At 27.1% G+C, this 22477-nt stretch overlaps 1 protein-coding gene across 1 annotated transcript in view; it reads right to left on the bottom strand.

Annotated features, from left to right (window-relative positions):
- The window catches only part of LOC107450852 (matrix metalloproteinase-28), a 42363-nt gene extending 20168 nt beyond the window's left edge, over nt 1–22195 (bottom strand). The window contains exons 1-3 of the mRNA XM_087166114.1: nt 21957–22195; nt 3425–3548; nt 1805–1912 (exon numbers count right to left, since the gene is read on the bottom strand). Of these exons, the coding sequence (XP_087022240.1) occupies nt 1805–1912; nt 3425–3548; nt 21957–22082 (358 nt within the window). The 5' untranslated portion in view covers nt 22083–22195. The remainder of the gene's footprint in view (nt 1–1804; nt 1913–3424; nt 3549–21956) is intronic.
- Nucleotides 22196–22477: the final 282 nt, after the last annotated feature.

Raw genomic sequence — 22477 nt, forward strand, 5'->3', positions numbered from 1 at the left:
TGTAAAGAGCCGCAGGGAACAAAATGCCTTTTAAGTTGGGTCTAGTTGGCGCCGATAAAATTCTTGTTAGGTAAAAACAGTCATAAATGATTTTTTTTCCAAACTTAACAGTTTTGAATATCCTCTTTTTTATGGTTATTTTACTGTTTTGGTTGAATTAAAAAATTGCTATTTAGGAGTTTCTACCAAAAAATTTCTAAGAGAGATTTGTTTACTTCTGGAGCAAAGAAAGCATAAAGCTAGCCATAGATAAGAGAGTGTGTTCCCTTAAAAAGGGGATGTTCCCAACAAACTAATTCGAATGGTAAAGATAATATTCGAATGTAAGTAAATCATGTTCGGGAAGGAAAAGTTAATTAGCGGTTGGAATAACAAACAAGATAAAGCAACGAAAAGGATTTCCGTTGCACGATTTTCATATTGTTACGTGGAAGGTTAGGACGTAGAAAGACGACTTTTTTTTTTCTAATTCTCAGCATTTGTTTCTAATTTTCAGCATTTCTTTCTTCGTGTTTTTTGTTCTTCCGAAGCTGAAATGAAATAATATTTAATCTTACTTAATTAATGCATTTCATAGTTCCAAAAATTATATATGAATTTATGATTTATGCAAAACTTTTGTTATCATTTTTGATTTAATTTAATAATATGCATCAAATTAAAAAGCTAATTTAATTTTTAAAAAAAAATACTTGAATCAACAATTTAGAATTTTTATTTAATGTAAAGGAAATATATTATGAAGCAGAAACTTTATAATTTTACAAGATAATATTGGCACTTTTAAATAAAAAGAATGTTTAGATTTTAATGATATAAAATCTTATTATTAAAATTCCGGGTATTTATAATCAGATTCTGGACCGAATGGACCAGGGTTCGATGCCACTAAGACCCATCGAGTGCAGGTGATACAGGTGCTTGTAAAGGAATCGGAAGTACCATTGCTGAGCAGTGTCACAGGCATAAAGATCTGGAGAAAATTTCCTTCCTCTTCAGCTCTATGTCTAAATTGAGAGAGTGGCGTCGACACAGGTGTCGAGGCCACTTCACTCACGTGAGTAAAAGTGTCCTCGAATGAGTGGTGCTGCCATCTCTCCATGGAGTTCTGAGCTGCGACATACTTTCACCCTCGCGGTGCTCTCTTGTCAAACGAAAGATGCACCTTCCTGAATTAATTCGCTAAAGACCAATAGCTACCGAGCTTGGCTTGTGTAAACGTCATAAAAAAACAACAACAAAAAACAAACTCATTATTGAACTAAAATTTAATTCACACAGAAAGCAAATATTTACCTCTAGTGAAAAGGTAAAAAATTTAGAAAATTTAATGATGAATAAAACAACGATTTAGTCATCATAAATACGAGTATTTGCAGGTAGCAACAATACACAAGGCCATTTACATTTAAATAGATGATTACTCACCAAATTCTACTCCAGGGAAGTTGAATTTCAAATCAAAAATCGAGCTTTCTACGTGATGTGCATGAAAATAAGTCGCTAATCTCTCTTTTATATATGAAACATTAAACATTCATTATCGAATAAGAAAAAGAAAGCCGGTACAGCCGAAAAAATAACATAAACTAGACATGCAATAAGTGAAAAAATTAATTATTCAAAAACCACTTTCCTCTTAAAGCTGTATTTCTAAGAACAGCTCTATTTCCGACTAATAGGTATTCATTAACGCGATTGCGTCAAATAGGGAAGTTAAACGAATGTTTGCAGTGTGGTGGGAATGATTTAATGATGGACGGACTGGTCGTCTGACCGTATCCGAAAAAGTGTTAAAAATTACCTTGCAGGGCGTATCTTTTCTTGCGGGCGGCGTCGCTGTGACCAACCTTGTCTCGGACACCGCAACGAGGCATATTCATCATGGTGAGAGTGGAATTGTCTAACGAACCTGTGGAAAAAAAAGAAAGGATTGTGTAATAACAGAAGGTGGAAGTAGGATGTTACATGCTGTAACAATTAAATTATTTGACATGTACTGAAAGTGTTGGATTTAATTTCTTTGAAATAGAGGAACCGGAAGGAAAAATGAACTACACGTGTTTCGAATGTTAGAGTATATATATATATATATATATATATATATATATATATATATATATATATATATATATATATATATATATATAGATAGATAGATTGATATAAATGTAGAGAAATATATTAAAAATGTAGAGAAAACATGGAAAAAATTACAGATCAATGAAAAAAAAGGGGGGGAAAAATAAAAATAACAAGAAACCGGAAAAAAAATATCCGGAAAAAAAAATATCCGAAAAAAAGGAGAAAAAATTTTATAAAAAATAATAAAATTTTATTTAATAATAAAAAATTATTTTCCTCCCCCCCCCCTTTTTTTTTACATAGTACTGTAATTTTTTCCAGGTTTTCTCGACATTTTGAACTTATTTTATGAGTTCTATTTACTTGCAACTTATGCGCATTAAATAAAACTTATTGTTTTCCTTAATATTCTTCGTGTTTTTTTTTCTTTTTCATTTTATATATATATATACATAATCAATTATGAAAAACAGTCTAATAGTTACTAAAATATTTGTATATTTGTTAGATTATCGGAATTACATAATTAAAATATAAAATCAAAAAAAAAAATTCAAAATAAAATAAAATAAAACACTAAATAACATGTCATATAGATCAGAAAAAATAATATCATGAGATAAAAAAACAAAAATATTTTCTCAAGAAATGCATTTAGAAACATCTTTCATGGTTTAACTATTGGGTTCAATGTTGACGCTTTAAATAATAACGATTTAAGTATTAACAATTTAGCATTTAAAGCGGCCGGCATTAAGCTTTTCATTACTGTAGTTTCTCCAGGTACTTCAAAAGTCAACTAATCAATTTTGTAAACTATATGAAACAAAAGAAAAAAATTTAAGTTTTCAAATAAAACAACAGGTTTTCAAAAATGAAACAATAATAAAATAAAATAAATTGTTTACAAAAATTAATTAGTGTTAACTATAAATCAAATTAAAAAATCAGACACAAAACCGTACTTTTTCTGAGTAAAAATACATTTTTACGACTGTTTTGAAATTTCGACCTTTAATAAAAGGGTATCCTCAATTCAGAAAATATGGTCCCAGTAGTTGATTTAGAAAACAGTAAAAAATTTGAATCACTTTATTAATTTCACTCTTTTTTAATATTTCGCTGCATCTTTGAAATTTTTGAAACGAATCCAATTCAATTTTTGCTTACAATTTTAAAACTCGTTTATCTCAAGTTAATTCCAAGCAAAAAATTAAAATTTAATAATGTTCTATTATTTCATTTAAAAATGGTAAAAAAATTATTTTATTGTAAAACATAAAATTTTTTACAACAATTCAATTTTGTTGTCGAATGAGCAAAATGTACTAATACTTACCACTTTCAGCGATCCCTGCAAATCGCTGAAAATCTTTAACAGCTGCTTCTACGGCTTTTTCACTAATTAACGAGGCTGAATTAGAACTAGATTCATTCATGTATCCATATTTCTGAAGATACATCTGAAAATAAATTTTTTTCACCAAATAAGAATTTTTTCACATTAAAATGGTAAACGGTAAAAAAGGTATCGGTAAGAAAGTGGGAAAATCTGTTGGGAAAGGATCTTTTAGTGTGACGTATTTCTTCGCTATTTCTAATGCCACTTGCCAATATCAGCAAGCCTGTTTGATGAAACTATTTAAAGCATAGGGTACGTTTCTTGTTTATCAGTGGAGCCACTTATGGCCAATAATACGACCTCAGCCACACACACGTCGCTGCCCGTTTATAGGGTAGACCCAGTCATTCATCCACAGATCGTAATTTTGACCTGAACCAGAGAACGATCAATCTCTAATTCAGTATCCCCAGAAGCATAATTTGTTATGGGAATATGGAGGGAATATAACGTGCACTAGCCATCATTTACTAGACGAAGAGTCTTCGGCCGGAGGGGGTCGAACTCACGACTTGCTGGACATGAGTCTAACGCTCTACCAACCAGGCTATCCCGGCAATGTTTTTCTTTTCTTTCTTTTTTAAGAAAAGGATTTATTTAAAATGTTTTTTTTTAATGGAAGACATGTTATTTTTTATTTTAATTTATTTTTGTAGAAATAGTTGATATTTGGATTAGCTAATTGAGATGAAGGGAAGGGACTTTTTCATGACAAGCATTTATTTTCCTTGTTTATTGAGAAAGGGATTATTCAAACATTTTTTTTAAATTATTTTTTCCTATATATCCGTTAAAATTAATTTTAGGTAAAAAGTATTTTGAACACGTTTTGAAAAGTAAAAACTTTATATCATCTATCATTTTATTTTATCTATTTTTTTTTCTACTGATTTTCTCTTAATCTTTCCAAAAAAAAATCTCGTTACTTGTTAGAATTAAACGTCGTGGTGACACGCAATTTTGCAATAAATCGACCGATGTATCAACATGCTATTCAGGAAAACAAGCTAGAATAAAAATTTCCTAAAACTAAATTGAAACTTTTGTTTGAACCTGTACTTAATTCATACAGTCCTATTCTTAGTTTCCAGATTCAAGGAGAGGATTTATTAATATTCCATGAACACCTAAACTTGACTTCCTGTCATTTTTTATGTTCTTAAATTTTAATAATCTATTCATCATAAAAATGATAATAAAAAATAATTTTTATAAATAGTAAAATGATAAAAGTATGAATCAATGGTCAAATCAACCAGACTTTTTGTGAATTCGTACAAGTCTTTCAAGAAGTTATAATTCTAAAATTAGAAAATTAAAGACGTATTTGACTCCAGTTTAAAAAACAAATTATAAATGTTTCATTTTTTAAAAAAAAGGAAGAACTGTGAAGAATCCGTTTTCATGATTAAATAATTATTAAAGGGTCGGTTAAGGACCCCAATTACTCTTAAAATAATTTCAGCTTCTGAAAAGCATCTACAATTTTCAAATTACGAAACAAAAAAACACTTTATTTATTTTTTGAATTTATTAGAAATCTTAACTAGATTTATTACTGAGCAATACACTGAGAAAAAAGTATAGGTAAAATATGATACAATTTACCCAAATATGATACAATTTACAGTGTTTCTGGCGCTAGATGAAAGTGTAATGGGAAAACCAAAAACTCGATAATTTTCGCTGGTTGACTGAAGAGCTTTTGCAATAATTTTGGTAAAATTAACATTTTATTGTATACGTTAAAATTTAGTAAATGTAATAAAATTTAATAATTTTATCATGAAAAAACCATTTGTTCGACTAAATTTATTTTTCGGTTTTGTCTTTTTAACTAAATGTATGGTAATAAGAACTTTAATTTTGAAAACTAGAATTTCTGGGAAACAGTCATCATATACAAATGGAAAAACTATCAAATGAATGGTTTAAATACCGTAGATTTTAGTTTCATTACTGGAATTATTGTTCCCAAAAATGTCGTTACCATACAGTACTGTAATTTTACCAGTATTTCTTTCTCCATGTAGAAACAAATCAATAGAAAAATATAGAGTGAAAGTTGTTTTTTAAATGTGATGCTTGTAAAAAGTCCGAAACTAAGAAAGAAAAGAGAAACGAAATCATTCATCTGGGGATAACTGTCTTCACCTTGGCTCCAGGCATTGAACTGGAGGGAGCTCAACACCCTTTCCTTCAACCCCGCACTGGACATATCCTTTGCATGTGTTGATTCAAAAGATATAAGAGAATGAAAAAAAAAAAAAAGTCTTTGAAAAGCATATTTTGAGGGAGTTGAACTTGTTTTGATTATTTTATTTGCAAAATAACAAAAGATGCGCCAACTTATCTTGAACGTTCTATATAAGCCTGGAGACAAAAAATCATCGGTACCCTTCTAGGGGTAGCCAAAACCTACATAAAGTTTGCAGCATCGTTAAGTTTTATTAAAATTTTAATAAAAAAATAATAAATTTTGTTTAGCTTGTTGAACTCAATAAATTTTTCAGCCATAATCTTTTGCTTTATTTGACGAAAGAGCAATAAAGTAAACATGGGTGTTGTTAGTCTTCTTCTTCATCAGAGGCACGATAGCCCTAGGTGGGCCCTGGCCTTCTACAGATGTCTTTTCCAGGAGTCTTTCCGTTTGGTGACTGCTCTCCAATTTTTGGTTTACAGAATATCCATGTCTTTTTCAAGACATTCAATCCATCGAAGCCTGCTTGACTAGAAATAGTTTTTGGTATTTCGATCTTCTTGCATTCTTATCAGATGTCCAGCCCAATTTATCCTTTGAATTTTCAAGTATTTCACGATATCACGCTATTCTAGTCTCTGCTAGTCTCTTCTCTCTATATATAAAAGCTGAAGGCAGTCTGGATATATGTTCGCTAGTAATTCGAAAACGGGAGCACCCATTAGGATCATGTTTTTTTTTTAGCAGTTTTCAAATTTTCAAGGGACGGTTTGTATACAATCCCCTCTTTCTCGTTATGCGGTTCGAACACAGTATCGAAAATACGAAATTTCATTGGAGAAAAAAATTAAAACGTAAAAATTTATTGATGAAAAAAATAAAAATTTAAAGATCGATTAAAACGAGTGCTGTCTAATGAAACAGCATTTTTACTAAATATTTAAAAAATAGAAGACAAACCCACTAGAAAATTTTGATTGCAGCTCTATAAACCCGTAATTTAAGGGCAGAAGTAAAGCGTACTAGAAACAAATATGCAGGCTAACATAAATGATCGATAACTGAAGAAATAATGCCTTTCAATTTTCAGTGGTAATGGTAAATATAAATATGCTTATTTGGACATACAGAGCTATAAGCTAATGCAAAGAGCTCATCGCACTTTTTTACTATCTACAACCTAAATATGCTTATTCTTATTCGTCCAAACGACTTTTCTATTTCAAGGCTTTAAATTTATTAAATTTTATTACATTTTAATATCAGCAATTAATAATAATAATTAATTGTTCTAATCTTTTTGCCCACGAATTTTAATTTCTCAAACTTTATATTATTAATCAATTAAATTAAAATATCATAATGGTGGATATTAATGGGTGGTTAAATTACGTATGTCAATAAAATACTCATATTATCTTAATATTTGTTTAAAATCATGTCTTTCGATTAAATTCAGCGTAATTAGTAATTTTATACAGTGAGAAAAACTCAAGGATGAACATTCTTTGTCCTATTTTTTTTATTCTTTTACTCTCAATGAAATAAAATAAAATAAAAAAAGATATATTAATATATAAGCTACTGATGTATTTCATAAGCAGCGACAAAATGTAGAAAAAATCATAAAAAAAATTAAAATCGGTGTATATTTCATAAGTGGCTTTTAAATAAAAGTAAGAATAATTCAGAATATGAAGGTCAAGTACCGCGGTTTGTCTGCTATTTTACAAGTGTCAGCATGGACCTTACTATAGACAAGGTTCAATTGTTTGACCACAATAACAAGGTTCTTGAAACTGCAGTTGAATTAATATTTTGTTGTTCTCATTGAAGAGTTTCATAAACGGAGTTTTTATTTTTGTGACCTTTCTTTAGTATTCTCAGTAAGTACCAGACTATGGAAAATATTGGGCAAATTTCTTTGTTTTGAAACCTTCATTAGTTGAATAATTATTGCGATTCTCTTTATTAGAAAATTGCTAATGATACGATGTCTTACAAAAGAAATGGCATCAAATGTAACAAAATTTTGATGACCGAACAATCAAACATAGTAACTTTAATCTGAATTAAATCAAATCAATTTACAATTAACATTTCAAATTCATTTTTTATAAACGTCAACAACATTAAAAATATAACATCAAAAGATAACACGTGGATCGGTTTTAATATTTTTAATTAATAGTGATATATTTAGCTCATAGTCATTAAAATTGTTTGGAAACCAGCCTTAGCATTTTATAGTTTATTTCAACTCTTTGCACCGCAAAAGTAAATCATGCCAGTCTGTGAATATAATTTTTTTTTACTCGGTGTTATTTCTTGGTTCTTACTAATACAAATCTGTTGGATGCTTCCACACAGCTTTTTTTTTTAATTATTATTGTTTTTTTAAAAAAAGAAGAAAAAAGGCGTATTTTTTTTCTTCAAAAAAGCCTTGTAGAATCAGATTTTTTATGGTTTAAACCAGGTTTTTAAGCTTTATCTAAGACAATAGATTAAATAATAATTTACGCTCTAAACGCTCGCATTTAAGCATTCAATGAAAATTTTTTCAATGAAAATTTTTTTATCTACTAATTGATATTATCAAAAATTAATTCAAAATATATATATTCAAATTCCTTCCATAAACATAATAAATAAGTTAAAAAAGAATAAGTGAAGATTTTGAATTTGCTTACACATTACTTTACATTTCAACTTAGCATGCAAATAAAAATTTAATATTAAAATGTTATATTAATTGAATGAGTTTCCCTTTGTTTGTCAGACTATATAAAAAATCTCATACTTTAACATTAATTAACTGTATACAATTTGCAACATTTGCATAAATTTAATTTAATAAAATGCTCAAATTTTTTTCCTAATTAAATTACACATTTTCGAAAATTTAAGGTAATATAATTTTTAATTCAAGAATATTTTAAAATAATGGAATGATGGAACGGTCTAAAAACATCCAATTGGCTGCTTACATATAAGTAATCAGTTAATTAGATATTTTGCACTATTTTATACCCGAATATGTGTGTTTATAAAATAGTTAAGTGAAGTTATGTTGTATTACAAATGAATTAATGATAAATTAGGAATACACTACTTTGTTATTTTTTAACAAAATATAATATTTTCATCATGTCAATATGCTTATAATGTATATCAATATGCTTATAATCATTAAATAAAATAATACGCTCTAATAAAAGTTTAAATGAATTTTGAATATTTTAAATATTTTGAATTATTCCCTTTGACCTAAGTAATATACTTTAAGAATATTAGAATCACTAAAAACTTACTGCATGCAATAATAATTTAATTAAGCTTTTACAGAAAAAAATTTGTTTTTACAGAAAAAAATTCTAAAGATAAATTGAAAAATTAATTATAAAATTCTGTAAAGTACCACATTTTAATTTTTGCTTTTGATTTTAGTAAGCATAATGTTTTCATATTTGATACACATCAAAAGCATACTTAACAAGAATAAAAAACAGAGAAACGTTTGATCTTAACTTGCTCGATAATTGCATTTTTTGAAACATTTTAAAAACTATCTGAATAGGGAAATGATGATGATCTGTATTATTTAAAGAATTTTTAGAGACATTGTAACTTGGCTTAAAATGTATACTCATATTAATTATTTTAAAATTTTATTTTAGCAGAAAAGTAATAGTAGATAATCATTTCAAACAAAAACTACAAATCACAAATTAAATGAGAGAATTTTTGCTTTAGTTTCCCCATAGAAGAAAATCGTAAACTGCGAGAAATAATATTTACTATTCTTACATCAGTTTTTTTAAATGCGAACGGATATGTGTATATTTGTGACGACCTATAGATATTAGTTATTATTAATTCTTATTACTTGTTAATTGATGTACAATAATTTTTGTTTTCCTCATTTCCCATGATTTAAAAGAGCAAGCAAAAAGAAGGCTGCGCAACGACGTTTCAAGAGTTGGCGATGTTGGTATACGTTCACGCTGGGAGCTTGACATCCATTTGGCGTGCACTTAGATGCAAACAGGCTCTCTTCATAGAGATAATGGTTTTTTCCTAACTTGCTACAGAGTATAGTATATTATAAGAAAAAAAGTTAAGAGTTGTTTGAGTAGCATAAGCAAAATGCATGCATTTTTTTATATTTATTATTTTTATTTTTTACTTTTTGTTTTTAAACTTTCAAATTTAAACAACAATTCTTCCATTTTTAGAAAAACATAAAGGAAGAAACATTTCAACTGAAAACAGAACTACTTTACATGAGGCAAAAGAATGGGATTGGGAATGAAGTAAAATAAAAATTCCAAAATAGAATTACTTTATGCTTTTTAAAAAGACAATTCTTTTTTCTTGAAAATGATTCAAATCAGAAACAGTTAAGCCGAATGATAGTTTCCTCTGATTGTAGCAATCACTTTCAATAAAACACGTGAGTCAAATAGATACCTGCAGATGTGATACTGTCTCGCTCGAACGAATTCGACATGTGAACGACTCGACAGAAATAATAAAGGATCTCATAAGTATCGCGAATGACAGGCAGAAATGAATTGTCAATGAGGCTTTCCTTGACCCCATGTTAGCCATCCAAGTGGACAAAACAAATAAACGAAGGATGTGGCAAGTGCTTTGTCATCCATCCGATTCAATTTAAATGAGAAATAGATTCAGTAATTAAATAAAATATTTTATTTCCGATGTTCTATTAATTTTCTACGAAGTAGTTTGGACAAAATTCTTGAAGAACTAAATTACTGCAACGAGAGTTCTAACAGAGATAGATCCACTTATTTTAGTAGAAATTCTTGTTTTTAAGAATTATGAAAAACTGAATTATAATTTTGTGAATTTTTGATAACAGGGTATTAGTTTTTGTGTGAAAAATCACAAAAAACTGGTAGTCAGTCCAATCTTTTTGTGTGAAAATTTCTACTCATAACTTTCTGAATCTAAAATTAGCGTATAATCGGATTCTTTCTGTTATGAGAAAATGAGGTTAAGTTTTTGCTGAAAAAAAATGTCTTTCAAGGAATTCTAGTATGAAAATTACGAATTAAGGACGTCACCGAATGAAGAAGTTTATGAAGGATTTGTTTTTAAGGTTTATTTATGAGTTTAGTTTCCTTTATTTCGTTAAATGCCTGTTTTTAATGACAAAGTAATTTGCAGTCCTAACTTCATGTCCTCAAACTCACTATAATGCCACCTTAAACGTTTTTACGCTTCGATTTTCAAAGATTTAATTTTCTCAAGCTCACTGAAATGTTTTTAATAATTTTTTCACTTAGCTTTTCGAAAATTTGATTTTCTCAAACTCACTGTCACTTCGAACGTTTTCTTCTCTTAGCTCTTCAAACATTTGATTTTCTCAAAATCACTAAACTTTTTTCCTTTTAGCTTTTCAAAAATTTTATTTTCTCAAACTCACTAAATCATTTTTAAGCATTTTTCCTCCTAGCTTTTCAAAAATTTGATTTTCTCAAACTCACTGTCACTTTAAACGTTTTTCCTCTTAGCTTTCCAAACATTTGCTCACTTTAAAGGTTTGTCCTCTTAGCTTTTCAAAAATTGGATTTTTCACAAACTCACTGTCACTTCAAACGTCTTTCCTCTTAGCTTTTCAAAAAAATTTCATTTTCTCAAACTCACTAAGATGTCACTTAAAAAGTTTTTCTACTACAATTTTCACTAATTAATGCTTTTTACTTTGGTTTTAAAATCACCGTGTTTAAATAATAGCTGATCGTTAACATACCATGATTTCAATAAAATTAAATAACACTGCGTTTTAGTTAATTTTATGAATAGATACTCAGAGGGGAGTTTTCCACGAAAATAAAGATAGATCGAATCTGCAAATAAATTGAGCGCATTTAGTTACCATTCTCAAGATTTGTCTTAAATTCACCAAGGCCGATTGAGACATTAAAGTGCTCCTTCAACGAGTTTTTTGGGTTGGCATGGAATCCAGCACCCAATTACATATGAGTCGGGGGTCCATTTAAGAAAGAAAGAGAAACAAGCAATGAACTCAAAATTCAGAACTTATGCAATTTTCCTTGACCTTGGATATATGCTAACCACTTAAATTCAACTGTGCAACGACATTCCGGCTATTCAGATTACGTATTACGAAGGTAATTGAAGGTTCACTTTCACAAAATTTATCAATCTGTCAAAATACCTGAGTAAAAAAGCATTAATTACATTTAAAAACCTGTCTTCGAGAAATTGGAAAATGACGTTCTTACTTTCAATGTAAAAATAGGTCTTACAACTTTCCTTTGTGATGAGCACATCAAAACAGCATGAGTCATTTTAAAATATATATTCAATGAAGAAAAAAATATATTCGGAGGATCAAATGAAAGTCAGGGGAAAAAATGTATACGATTTTGAAATAAACTGCTCATAGAAAAACAAACAAACAAACAAACTACCATTATATTCACTTTTAAAAATAACATAGAAATATAAAATACCATTTGATTCATTTTTAAAAATATCATGTAGCAAACAGTAAAATACGAATCGATATATCTTAAAAAAAGTAGGAAGAGATAATATAACAATCGATTCATTTTTTAAAATAAAGTAGGAAAAGATAAAATACCATAGAATTCATTTTTAGAAATAAAGTTTAAAAAAAAGATAAAATACCATAAAATTAATTTAAAACGTAAAGTAGGGAAAGACAAATTTACCACAGAATTCATTTTTGAAAATAAAATAGGAAAAGATAAAATACCAAAGGACTCATTTTTAAACATAAAGTAAAAAAGGATAAAATATCATAAGATATATTTTTAAAAATAATGTAGGAAAAGACAAATTACCATAGAATTCATTTTAAAAATTATGTAAGAAAAGATAAAATAATCTTAAATTCATTTTTGAAAATAAAGCAGGAAAAGAAAAAAATACCATAGAATTCATTTTCGAAAATAAAACAGGAAAAGATAAAATACCGGAAGATTCATTTTTGAAAATAAAGTAAAAAAAGAAAAAAATATCATAAGATACATTTTTAAAAATAAAGTAGGAAAAGTCAAATTTACCAGAGAATTCATTTTTGGAAATAAAGCAGGAAAAGAAAAAAATACAACAGAATTCATTTTTGAAAATAAAGCAGGAAAAGAAAAAAATACCATAGAATTCATTTTTAAAAATAATGAATCTATACGTTTATGCATTCATTTCGTAAAAAAAAACTCTCTTTCGACTTTCCATATCTATTTTTATGCAATGTATGCTTTACATGCAAATTGAAAGTATAGAAAGTTTTTAACAAAGCACTATAACATATGTGTTATATAGAATTGAACTGAATAATATTTTGTTCATTTTAGTTCAAGTAAATATATATTATTCTATGATACTAATTAATTAAGAATTATAATGCATTTAAAATTTCGTGATTTAAATGTAAAAAATAATGAAGACACAAAGAGGACACCCTTTCCCTTTAATATATTTTTTTTCAGATGCTCAAATTACAAGCAAAAGTATATTTTGGTATGTTTGGTAATGCAGAAAGAAAAACACCGGTGTTTCAATATTTAGCATTTTATAACCATAAATTATTAAAAAGATAAATATAATATTTTGTATTTGTTTCGACCTAAATTAATACAAAATAAGGAAAAAAGTATGAAAAATACGTTTAATAAAAATTCTGCTTCAAAGGGATAAAACGCGTGACTATTCTATTTTTTTTTTAAGCTCTTATTCAAAACATAATAAAAACTATTGAACATGTATGTTTGCAAGTTAGATTTATAAAAGAAATCCGGGTCGTCTACCCTTTAAGGTGTTACACTATCCGATATCAGTCAAAACTATAATTCAGTAATTGAATTGAAGGCGTTATGAGATTTGAAAATAATTCTTAATAATTTTCTTTTAACAAAAATTCTATTCGTCTTAACCCGCGTACACCCAGTTTATTATTGGTTATTCGAAACTTGAGATAAACAAAACCTGCAGCAAAAAACGTCTTTTATTTTTTATTTTTAAGGAAACTTTTAGAGGTCAGTTTTATTTATAAAAGTGAGAGAAAAAATTAAACGCGTTTTGGGCAAAGTGCGTTGTTCTTGGGGAAGGTCACGAACTCGTCCAGGTGTGTCATTTTTAAGAAGAACATACACGAGAGTTTCAAAAAGTCTTTTTGTAATTAGTATGAGTACACTAAACTGTAGAAGACATCATCCTTCAAAAAGGTATCATCATTTAAAAAGGTGTGTTTCGTGTATAACAACAAATTAATACTAAAATGAATGAAGTAAAAAAAAATATTCAAAATTTTTTGCAACTTATAATTATTGAATAATTTTAATAGCCATATTGCTTTATTTATTGCAATATATGTTTTTAAACTTTATACTTCTGATTCAAATTTTGTATTTCAAGAAATAACTTAGATAAAGTTTAAACCGTAGAAACAAGGTAGTCGAGTGTATAATGAATCATATCAAGATTATTTTCTTCGTCAAGTTGTAGGTCTATATTGAAAATTAGTTTTTATTCTGATTCCACAAGTTTAAGTAAATTAGAATGCATATACACTGTATATGGCATATTGGCCATTTTAATAATTATTAATTATATATTATTATGTATTTTATTACTATGTAATAAAATACATAATAATATTCGTATATTATTATAGTTTTCACTTAAAGAGAAATTTTATGTAAGATTACTTTTATCTGTTTGTCAAATTTGTTAAAATTCAAGCTAAGAAAATAAAAATATATTTTCAAAGCGTATCGCCAAAGGTTGAAAAATCAGATTCGACGAGATGAATCTATTATAGGAGACAGTAATTGGTGCAAGCTACCTAATTCTTAATTTTAATTTATCAAATGAGTATAAGTGGTAAACATATTATACACCATTGATCCATGTGTGTCTACAATGTCGGCCGTGGAACATTGATAAACCCTTCAAAATGGATTAAGAATCTAAAATTGCGAATAATATTAAAGCAGTAGAATACCGTTTCATCGACCCATGTGTGTCTACAATGTCGGCAGTGGAACATTGATAAACCCTTCAAAATGAACTTAGAAATTTAAAATTGTAAAGGATATTAAAGCAGTAGAATCCCGCTTAAACGAACAATGATTCAAAGAATATTTAATTGTAGGCATTTTTCCATTTGGTGTATATCAAAATACTGCATTAAAAAAGCATTATCAGAATAATTTTACTATAATCTACTTTTTAATTTGATAACAGAAATTTCTACCGAATGAATTATCGTTATAATTATCGTTAGCAATAAGATGCACTAAAAAATAAAACAGGATAATAGTAAAACAGCTTATATTGTTATGTTAATCATTCCAACTTCTCAATAAAAATTCAAATTTTTTTTTAAAGAAACAACGCTAGTAAAAAAAAATTACTTAACCTAAATCGGTAAACTATTTTTCAGTTAAATAATATTTTGTGTGATTAAGTTTTGTGAGGGTAACTAGGAAGCCGAGAGAGTTCCTTTTTAAAATGACCTTGAGATGGTGGAGAGTTTGTCAGCATCACTTAGATAAAGTGGTCAAGCTCCGTTAGATTTTCACAGCGAGTTACATTATTTTGATCTCAGCATGTATGTCGCCAAATCAGCATGCGGCCTCGCCAATAGGGATTTATCGGCAACATTATTAGGGCGATGAATTGAAACTCAAAATAATCTAGAACTTACAAAAAGTTATCTGAAATCAAATCGAATATTATTTATTTTAATAGGTCAGCTTACATTACAAAAATTTTGTAGATTATTTATAATTTCATAGAATAAACTGTTACTTATTTGAATCTATAGCCATTGAAGAAGTTATTTGAGGAACAATTTTTTTGATCAGCAAAGTTTTATTTTGGAAAAAATAACAAAATCAACATATGTTACGCGAAAGAGAATGATAAGAAAATTTCATATTTGAAAATAATTATGCGAATTTTTTTAAGAAAGATTAAATGTAGTTTTGTGTTTTTGTAGAAATAAAATTCCAAAATGCCGAGTATCGACGCGTGTATAGCGACTTTGAAATAGGAATATCCTTCATTTCCCCACACAATCAGCTATTGCACATCACTATACGAATATACAGTGAAGGAATATTCGTTCCTATTAACTTCCGTTAAACTTCCTATTTGTACGGATCTTCAGCCTTAACTGTTAATCCTGTATAATACAGGTATACTGCGGCCCACTGGCTTTTTATTTATTTATCTTTCTGCTACTGTTACCGTTTAATTTTGTATAGATTAGTAGCAGCATAGAGTTTATAATTGAAACGCTTTCATCCCCAATTTTATTCAGTTTTAAACAATAATGCAATGCATATTTGTTAGATTTACAAAATAAAAACATAAGTAAAATCAACAAATAAAACAAAATCCATCATACTCATCTCAAATAAGCTCCCAAGTCATTCCACACAAAATAAAACATTTTTATATAGAAACCATTTCTCCGGATTTCTCAGAGTTTTTCGAAACTTTCAAAATTTTATTAAGATGTTCTTACATAAAGATTACAATAATTTGAAATTTGTAAATAAGAAATTAATATATCATGCACATTAATTACTAAATGCTAGATTTAAAAAAAAAAAAAACTCCAACGGACTCAGTTCAAATAAGCCTAAGCCTAAACTAAGCTAAGCCTAGCCTAATATAAATAATCCTCACAAAATAAAACATTTTTATATGGAGAGCATTTCTCTGGATTTACCAACACAGTTTTCATAAGGGTGTTCCTTACTAATGTTTCTAAATTCTACTGATATTTTTCTTGATTTTTCTAAATACGTTTCTTGATGAAAAGTGCTTTTCTTAATCTTATGATATTGTTTTTCTCAATTTATATGATATGCTGTTTAGTGTTTTTATTTTATTTCATTTTTAAATCTCAGAATTTTCTATCCGTTTTTTTTTCAATCTCTTAACCCTTTGACACTGAATTTTTATCAAAAAGAGTTTTTCATACTCTTTTTATTAGTTTGTATTGATTTAGGTCAAATTAAGTAAAAAATGTTATATTTAGCATTTTAATAATTTATGGTTATGAAATACCGCATGAAACACTGGTGTCTTTTTCTGTGTTAAAGGAAAAATCTTCCGAACACGGCTCTCTCCCAAACAATATTTTTTTCAAACTTACACTTATTTACAGTTATTTTGATCTAAGAGAAACAGTTTTTCATCATTGAAATTTCTGTAATTTAAAAATTCAATGATTGATAAATTGCTGAATATGAATGAAAACTTTTTTCTTCAAAAAACTACTTTTTTTGAATTTTCAAACTACTACTAATTCAAACAACTTTTTCTGAATTTTTTATTTTCGTACAAATATAATTCCAATAATCTAAAAAAAATTCTTAGCAACTATTAAACTATTAGGCTGTTTTTTTTTCTGATTAAAAAATATCAAAAATGCACTTTTGATTCTAGTTTGAAAGTCAGTATATACATAGATATATAATATATATATAATGGATAAAAAATACATATATAAAAGGGACACCGGTGTCATTTTTATACTTATTGGAAAAACTCTCGTTTTAAAAATTTCTGAATTTTGTCTGGATTGCGTCAATAATTCTAAACATATAAAAACTTTTATGCATGTAAAAATTAAAATAAAATGGGCGAAGAAATCAGTTATTGACCTTGCTACTTTTTATATTAAAAAAAAGTAACAATTCCTGTGGGCGAAGTCAACGGCATAATGAAAGTTTTTTCCGTGTGAAGAGATAATGTTTCCTTTGATGACTATAAGTGGGTGCACCTTAAACAATTACTGACTCGTGTGTTACGAGAGTTAAAAAGCAAACTAGCTTCGTCTCTCATTTGGCAGATAAAAATTGATTATTTAATTCGAATAGAAATTATCTAACAAAAATTATGTTTTATCTTAAGTCATCAGTAAAAATGCATTTTATCTGATTACTCTGTTTATTTGCGGTTTTAAAAGTGCTGGAACTATTGAAGCTCTTGAACCCTTACTATTGCATGCGTTTTTACATATTTCATTTAAAATACTTTCACTTTAAATCAAAGTGTAGGTCATTTAAAGTAAAGAGGAAGAAAAAAAATAGGTTGCCCTGTTAAATTTGCCTTATTCCTAATATTACCTGATTTAGGTATTTCAGTTTTTATATATAGTTAAATTTGAATAAGATGTAAATAAAGACAGAATAAGTTAAGTTTTCTATCACGAAAAAATGAAATTAAATGAATTATAGAAAAAGCTCGTGACAGTGTCAAATGAAGCTTCAAAGCAATTTCTTATCATTCATTATTCAAGTTATTGTACTTATCATTTTATTTTGCTCATTATTAAAAGGAATCTCAAGAAAATAATTAAAAAACTAATCATTTATGTACTTTTTTTTAATTATCCTTTCTGAAAATGCAATGAACCTTTGTTTTACCGAAGCATATTTAAAAGAAAATACTAAAACCGAATGAATAAATAAAACTTTAACAAATTGATTTTTTACGTAAGTAATATTAGAATAAATTTTCGCGACATAAATTTAAAATTAAAAAAATAAATATATATTTAATTTTAATTACATACTTAAAATTGAAAATTTATTTCAAATGAAATTTAAAAAAATATATTCTTATCTTTGCTATGATAAATTTTAAATTACAAATAAATTATAATGCCGTAATAATAAAGCATAATATATTATAATAAATTATAATATATACCAAGGACAATAATAGATACAAGAATAAAACTATGAATACACTCCATCAGAAAAATTTTAATGATTGCCCGATTAAATTAGGTTTTATGAAGAGTGTGAATGACGCATAAATGATTCACTCCATTAAGAACCGTGGCTGTATCATTAAATTAACATTTCTAGGAAATCCGATTCTAGTTTATTTATGCATAAAATATACTGAATTTAATAATATTTATATATGGAACATTTAACAAAATTTTTGTAGAAAAATAACTGTAATAGAACTATTAAAGAACCGTGGCTGAATCACTCAATTAATATTACTATGAAATACGATTCTAGTTTATTTAAGCATTAAATATACTGAATTTAATAATGTTTATCTGTGGAAAACTTAACGAAATTTTTATAGAAAAAATAGCTGTAATAAAATAAAATAATATATACATATATTATATTATATTATATTATATTATATTATATTATATTATATTATATTATATTATATTATATTACGAATAAAATATATATTTATAAGCAAAATAAAAATATGAATGCACTTATTCAAAACTTCAGCGTCGTCCGAATTAAAATTAAGTTCAATGAAGTGCAAAAATGACGCATAAATGATTCAACGGAAGTAGCTCTTTAAAGAAGCGTGAATGAATCATTCACTTAATATTATTATTAACCCAATCCTAGCTGATCTATGCACAAAATATATTGACTCTAACAACGTTTCTGCGCGATACATTTAATGACAAATAATAAAAATAAATAACAAAAACAAAAAATAGTATTCTAACACTCAGTCTCATTTGCTCACTGAGTCAATTTGTTGCGATGAATAAATTTGAAGGATGCTTTAACATTTGTTATGACAAGTCTTGTGTTCAAGGTGACGCAATTCATTTAATGTGACTCATTCTTTCTTTGATTTTGATCGAGAGAGAGAAAAGTGAAGATCAGCTGGACTTCGATTACGTCATTCTTACGCGAAAGGATGTTCTCTTTTACTATGACCTGATTACAATATCTTTATGAATCATTCATTCATTCAAATATGTGCTTGGGAGAAAATTTCCCTTTTCTTTATACTACCTGTTTCTAAGAAAAAAGATGGAATAGTAGAAAATTCATAATCGTATTATTTTTTCAGTAGAATACTATAAAATTGATATTACATTTATATTTGCAAATAACATTACAAAGCTTTCAGTATTGAGGTAACTAAAAATTTTAAGAAATCACAATCATCCAACATTATAAATTTTTAAAGCAGCTTAAAGATTATTGATTCGTTTTACTCTTAAACTTCTCGAACAAATTTTCCCTTTTTTTATTAATTAAAGAATATTTTAATGATTTATAACCTAGGAAAATAATATAAATAGATTTTTTATGCACTTCTTTAGTACAATTTAGTTTTTATTAGTGCTTTTAATGTTTTAAATGGTTGCTATAAATCTTCAGGAATAACAATAAATATATATTTTAAATTTTTTAAGTAGATGTAAGCGGTTTTCTTTACCCTTTTTTAACCCTGTTTACGCTTGCTTTTTTACCACATCTGCCAGGTTTTAATATTGAATAATTTAACAATCAACAAATGAGGAAAAATCAAAATGGATTTTTTTTTGTAGTTATGTAATTTAATTTTGTTTTGATTTGTGCTTTAGATAATATTTGATGAAGAAATGATAATTCTAATAGTCTAAAAAATACTTCTTTAGTAATAAATAAAAATTAAGAAATTTATAAATAATATAATATTCCTTTGCTTACATTTTTCGAAGATTGTCTGATCGAAGATAGTTTCGAAGAAAATGTGACAACTTCTAAGCACACTGCGATTATAATTCATCTTAAAAATATTTGATGAGCTTTAAACATTATCAGAAGCCTATTTCTATGTTCATGAAATAATACAAAGGAATTGGAAGAATGCACGTTTAAATAATTTGTAAAAAGACATTATATGAAATTATTTCGAAACATTTTGCGCAAAATTATTACATCCTGCGACTTGGCTACTTTCCTGCAATACAAACTCACTATTCCCTATGTAGAAAAGGTGCATGGAGGGAAAGCAACCATACACGCATTTGACACACAGTGTTAGAATGTAAAGACATTTAACATTTTTTTTCTCTCTCTTTTCTTTAAACTTACAAGGGTTAGTATTTAAAATAAAGGTATAATAATAATTTTTTAACTTATTTTATGGGTTCAATGTACATGCAGTTTATGCGCAGCAAATAAAAAATTTTATTATTTTTCTTATTTAACTTTCTTTATTGTTATATATGTATATAAATAAATAATTTGTTAAAATTTTAAAAAATAAATATAAATACAGGACATGTTAACAAAAAAGTAAACCTTTTCTTAAAAAGAAATTTCAATTTATAAAAGATCGGTATTTAGAAAAAATTTAAAATTATATCACAGTAGCTAATAATCATATATTAACAATAACTAACAACGTTTTGAGCAATAAATATTGATGTTTGCAATACTTAATACAGTTCTGTAAATGGTAAAAAAAAGCGCAATGATAATCCTAGATTTGAAGAAAAATTATCAATAAAGACCTATGCTAGTGATAAGATTGGTCTTGATCCTTAGTTTTCAACAAAACGTCAAAAAAATATTATCTATGCCGCATAACGTTTATGTAGTAATTGAAACAATAAAGTAATTTAACTAACAATACCAATTAATATTGACTCTAAACAATTAGTTATTAATTTATCATTACTTTTTTCATAATTTTATGAATTTTTACTCTTAAGCTGAATGTCTCAACAATTTAGAATTGGAAAGAAATATGCAGTTTTAAGATATAAAATACAAATGTATAGATAATAATACATTTAATTGAGCGTTATTTTCCTAGGTAAACAAAAGTAAAGTACCATTTACTACCGATACTAAAGAAATACTCAGTGAAAAATGTTGAATTGATTCGATAAACAAGATATTGAATGAGTTCTAAAAAAACTTGTATTTAATTTAAATAAACATTAAGCTAATTGGAAATAATTAAAAGAGAAATACCAAACAACAAATTATTTAACATGCAACTGATGAAAAATTGTATTTTTAGTCACATTTTCTTTTTTTTTAATTTTATTTAATAGTCTATTTTAAACATAAAATAATTAGTTAGACATTGCTTTTCTTAAAACCTTCAAAAAACAAAACAGTAATAACATCTCAATATCAATGAAATTAGGTAATAAGATATTTTCGAATTAATTGATTTTGCTAAACAACAATTGATTACAAAAGAAATAATATTTATATCAATAATTCTTAAAATTTAAATTATGTACATTTGTATTCTAAATATTGACTGGTTTTTGCTCAAAAATAAAATAATTTGTGGTGACAAAATGCATCGAATAGAAAGATAATAAAATTCATACTAAAGTTATATTTTAAAATGCATTAAAAACTAGAAAAATTTTCACAAAATGAAAAAAAATTGCAAATTATAATTATTAATTAAAATAATATAGCGGAGAAAACTCACCATAGCTTGAATTTCAGATGCTATAGCCGGTGCGGCCGATGTTAGCTGCATATTTCCAAAATGTGGTAAAACTATCACACTTAAAAAAGCGCGGAAAACATAAAACAGATATTGAACAGACACCATCTTTTACCCCCTTTGACTAGTCGAAAAGTGAATGACTTTATCCGTAAGCTCCTACGGCTGCTGATGAAAGAGGTTTGCCTTGAGGTCCGGTCTCTCAGCCGCTTTTTGACAGAAAAAAATAGTTCCAGATTTCCGACCTTATCGCCAATATCTTGGCGAGATAACAAGATAATGTTTGTTTCTCCGTAAATTATCGCGATTTGATTGTTTTGTTTGTGTTAGAAGAAAAAGTTATGCGAGGTGCTTCTTCAATAAATTGGAGGAAGCAGTAAAAATAAAATTTTCTTGAGAATTGTGTGAAAACAGAAAGAAAAAAAACTCTTCCGTAAATATTCTTTTCCTTTTCCTTAAAGTTTTCCCGTGAAATCGAGCAGGGAATGTTTTATTGTGCAAAT

Source organism: Parasteatoda tepidariorum, chromosome 6 (genome assembly GCF_982258835.1).
Source record: "Parasteatoda tepidariorum strain Cologne lab strain chromosome 6, Ptep-v5.0, whole genome shotgun sequence".
Lineage (NCBI taxonomy): Eukaryota > Metazoa > Arthropoda > Arachnida > Araneae > Theridiidae > Parasteatoda > Parasteatoda tepidariorum.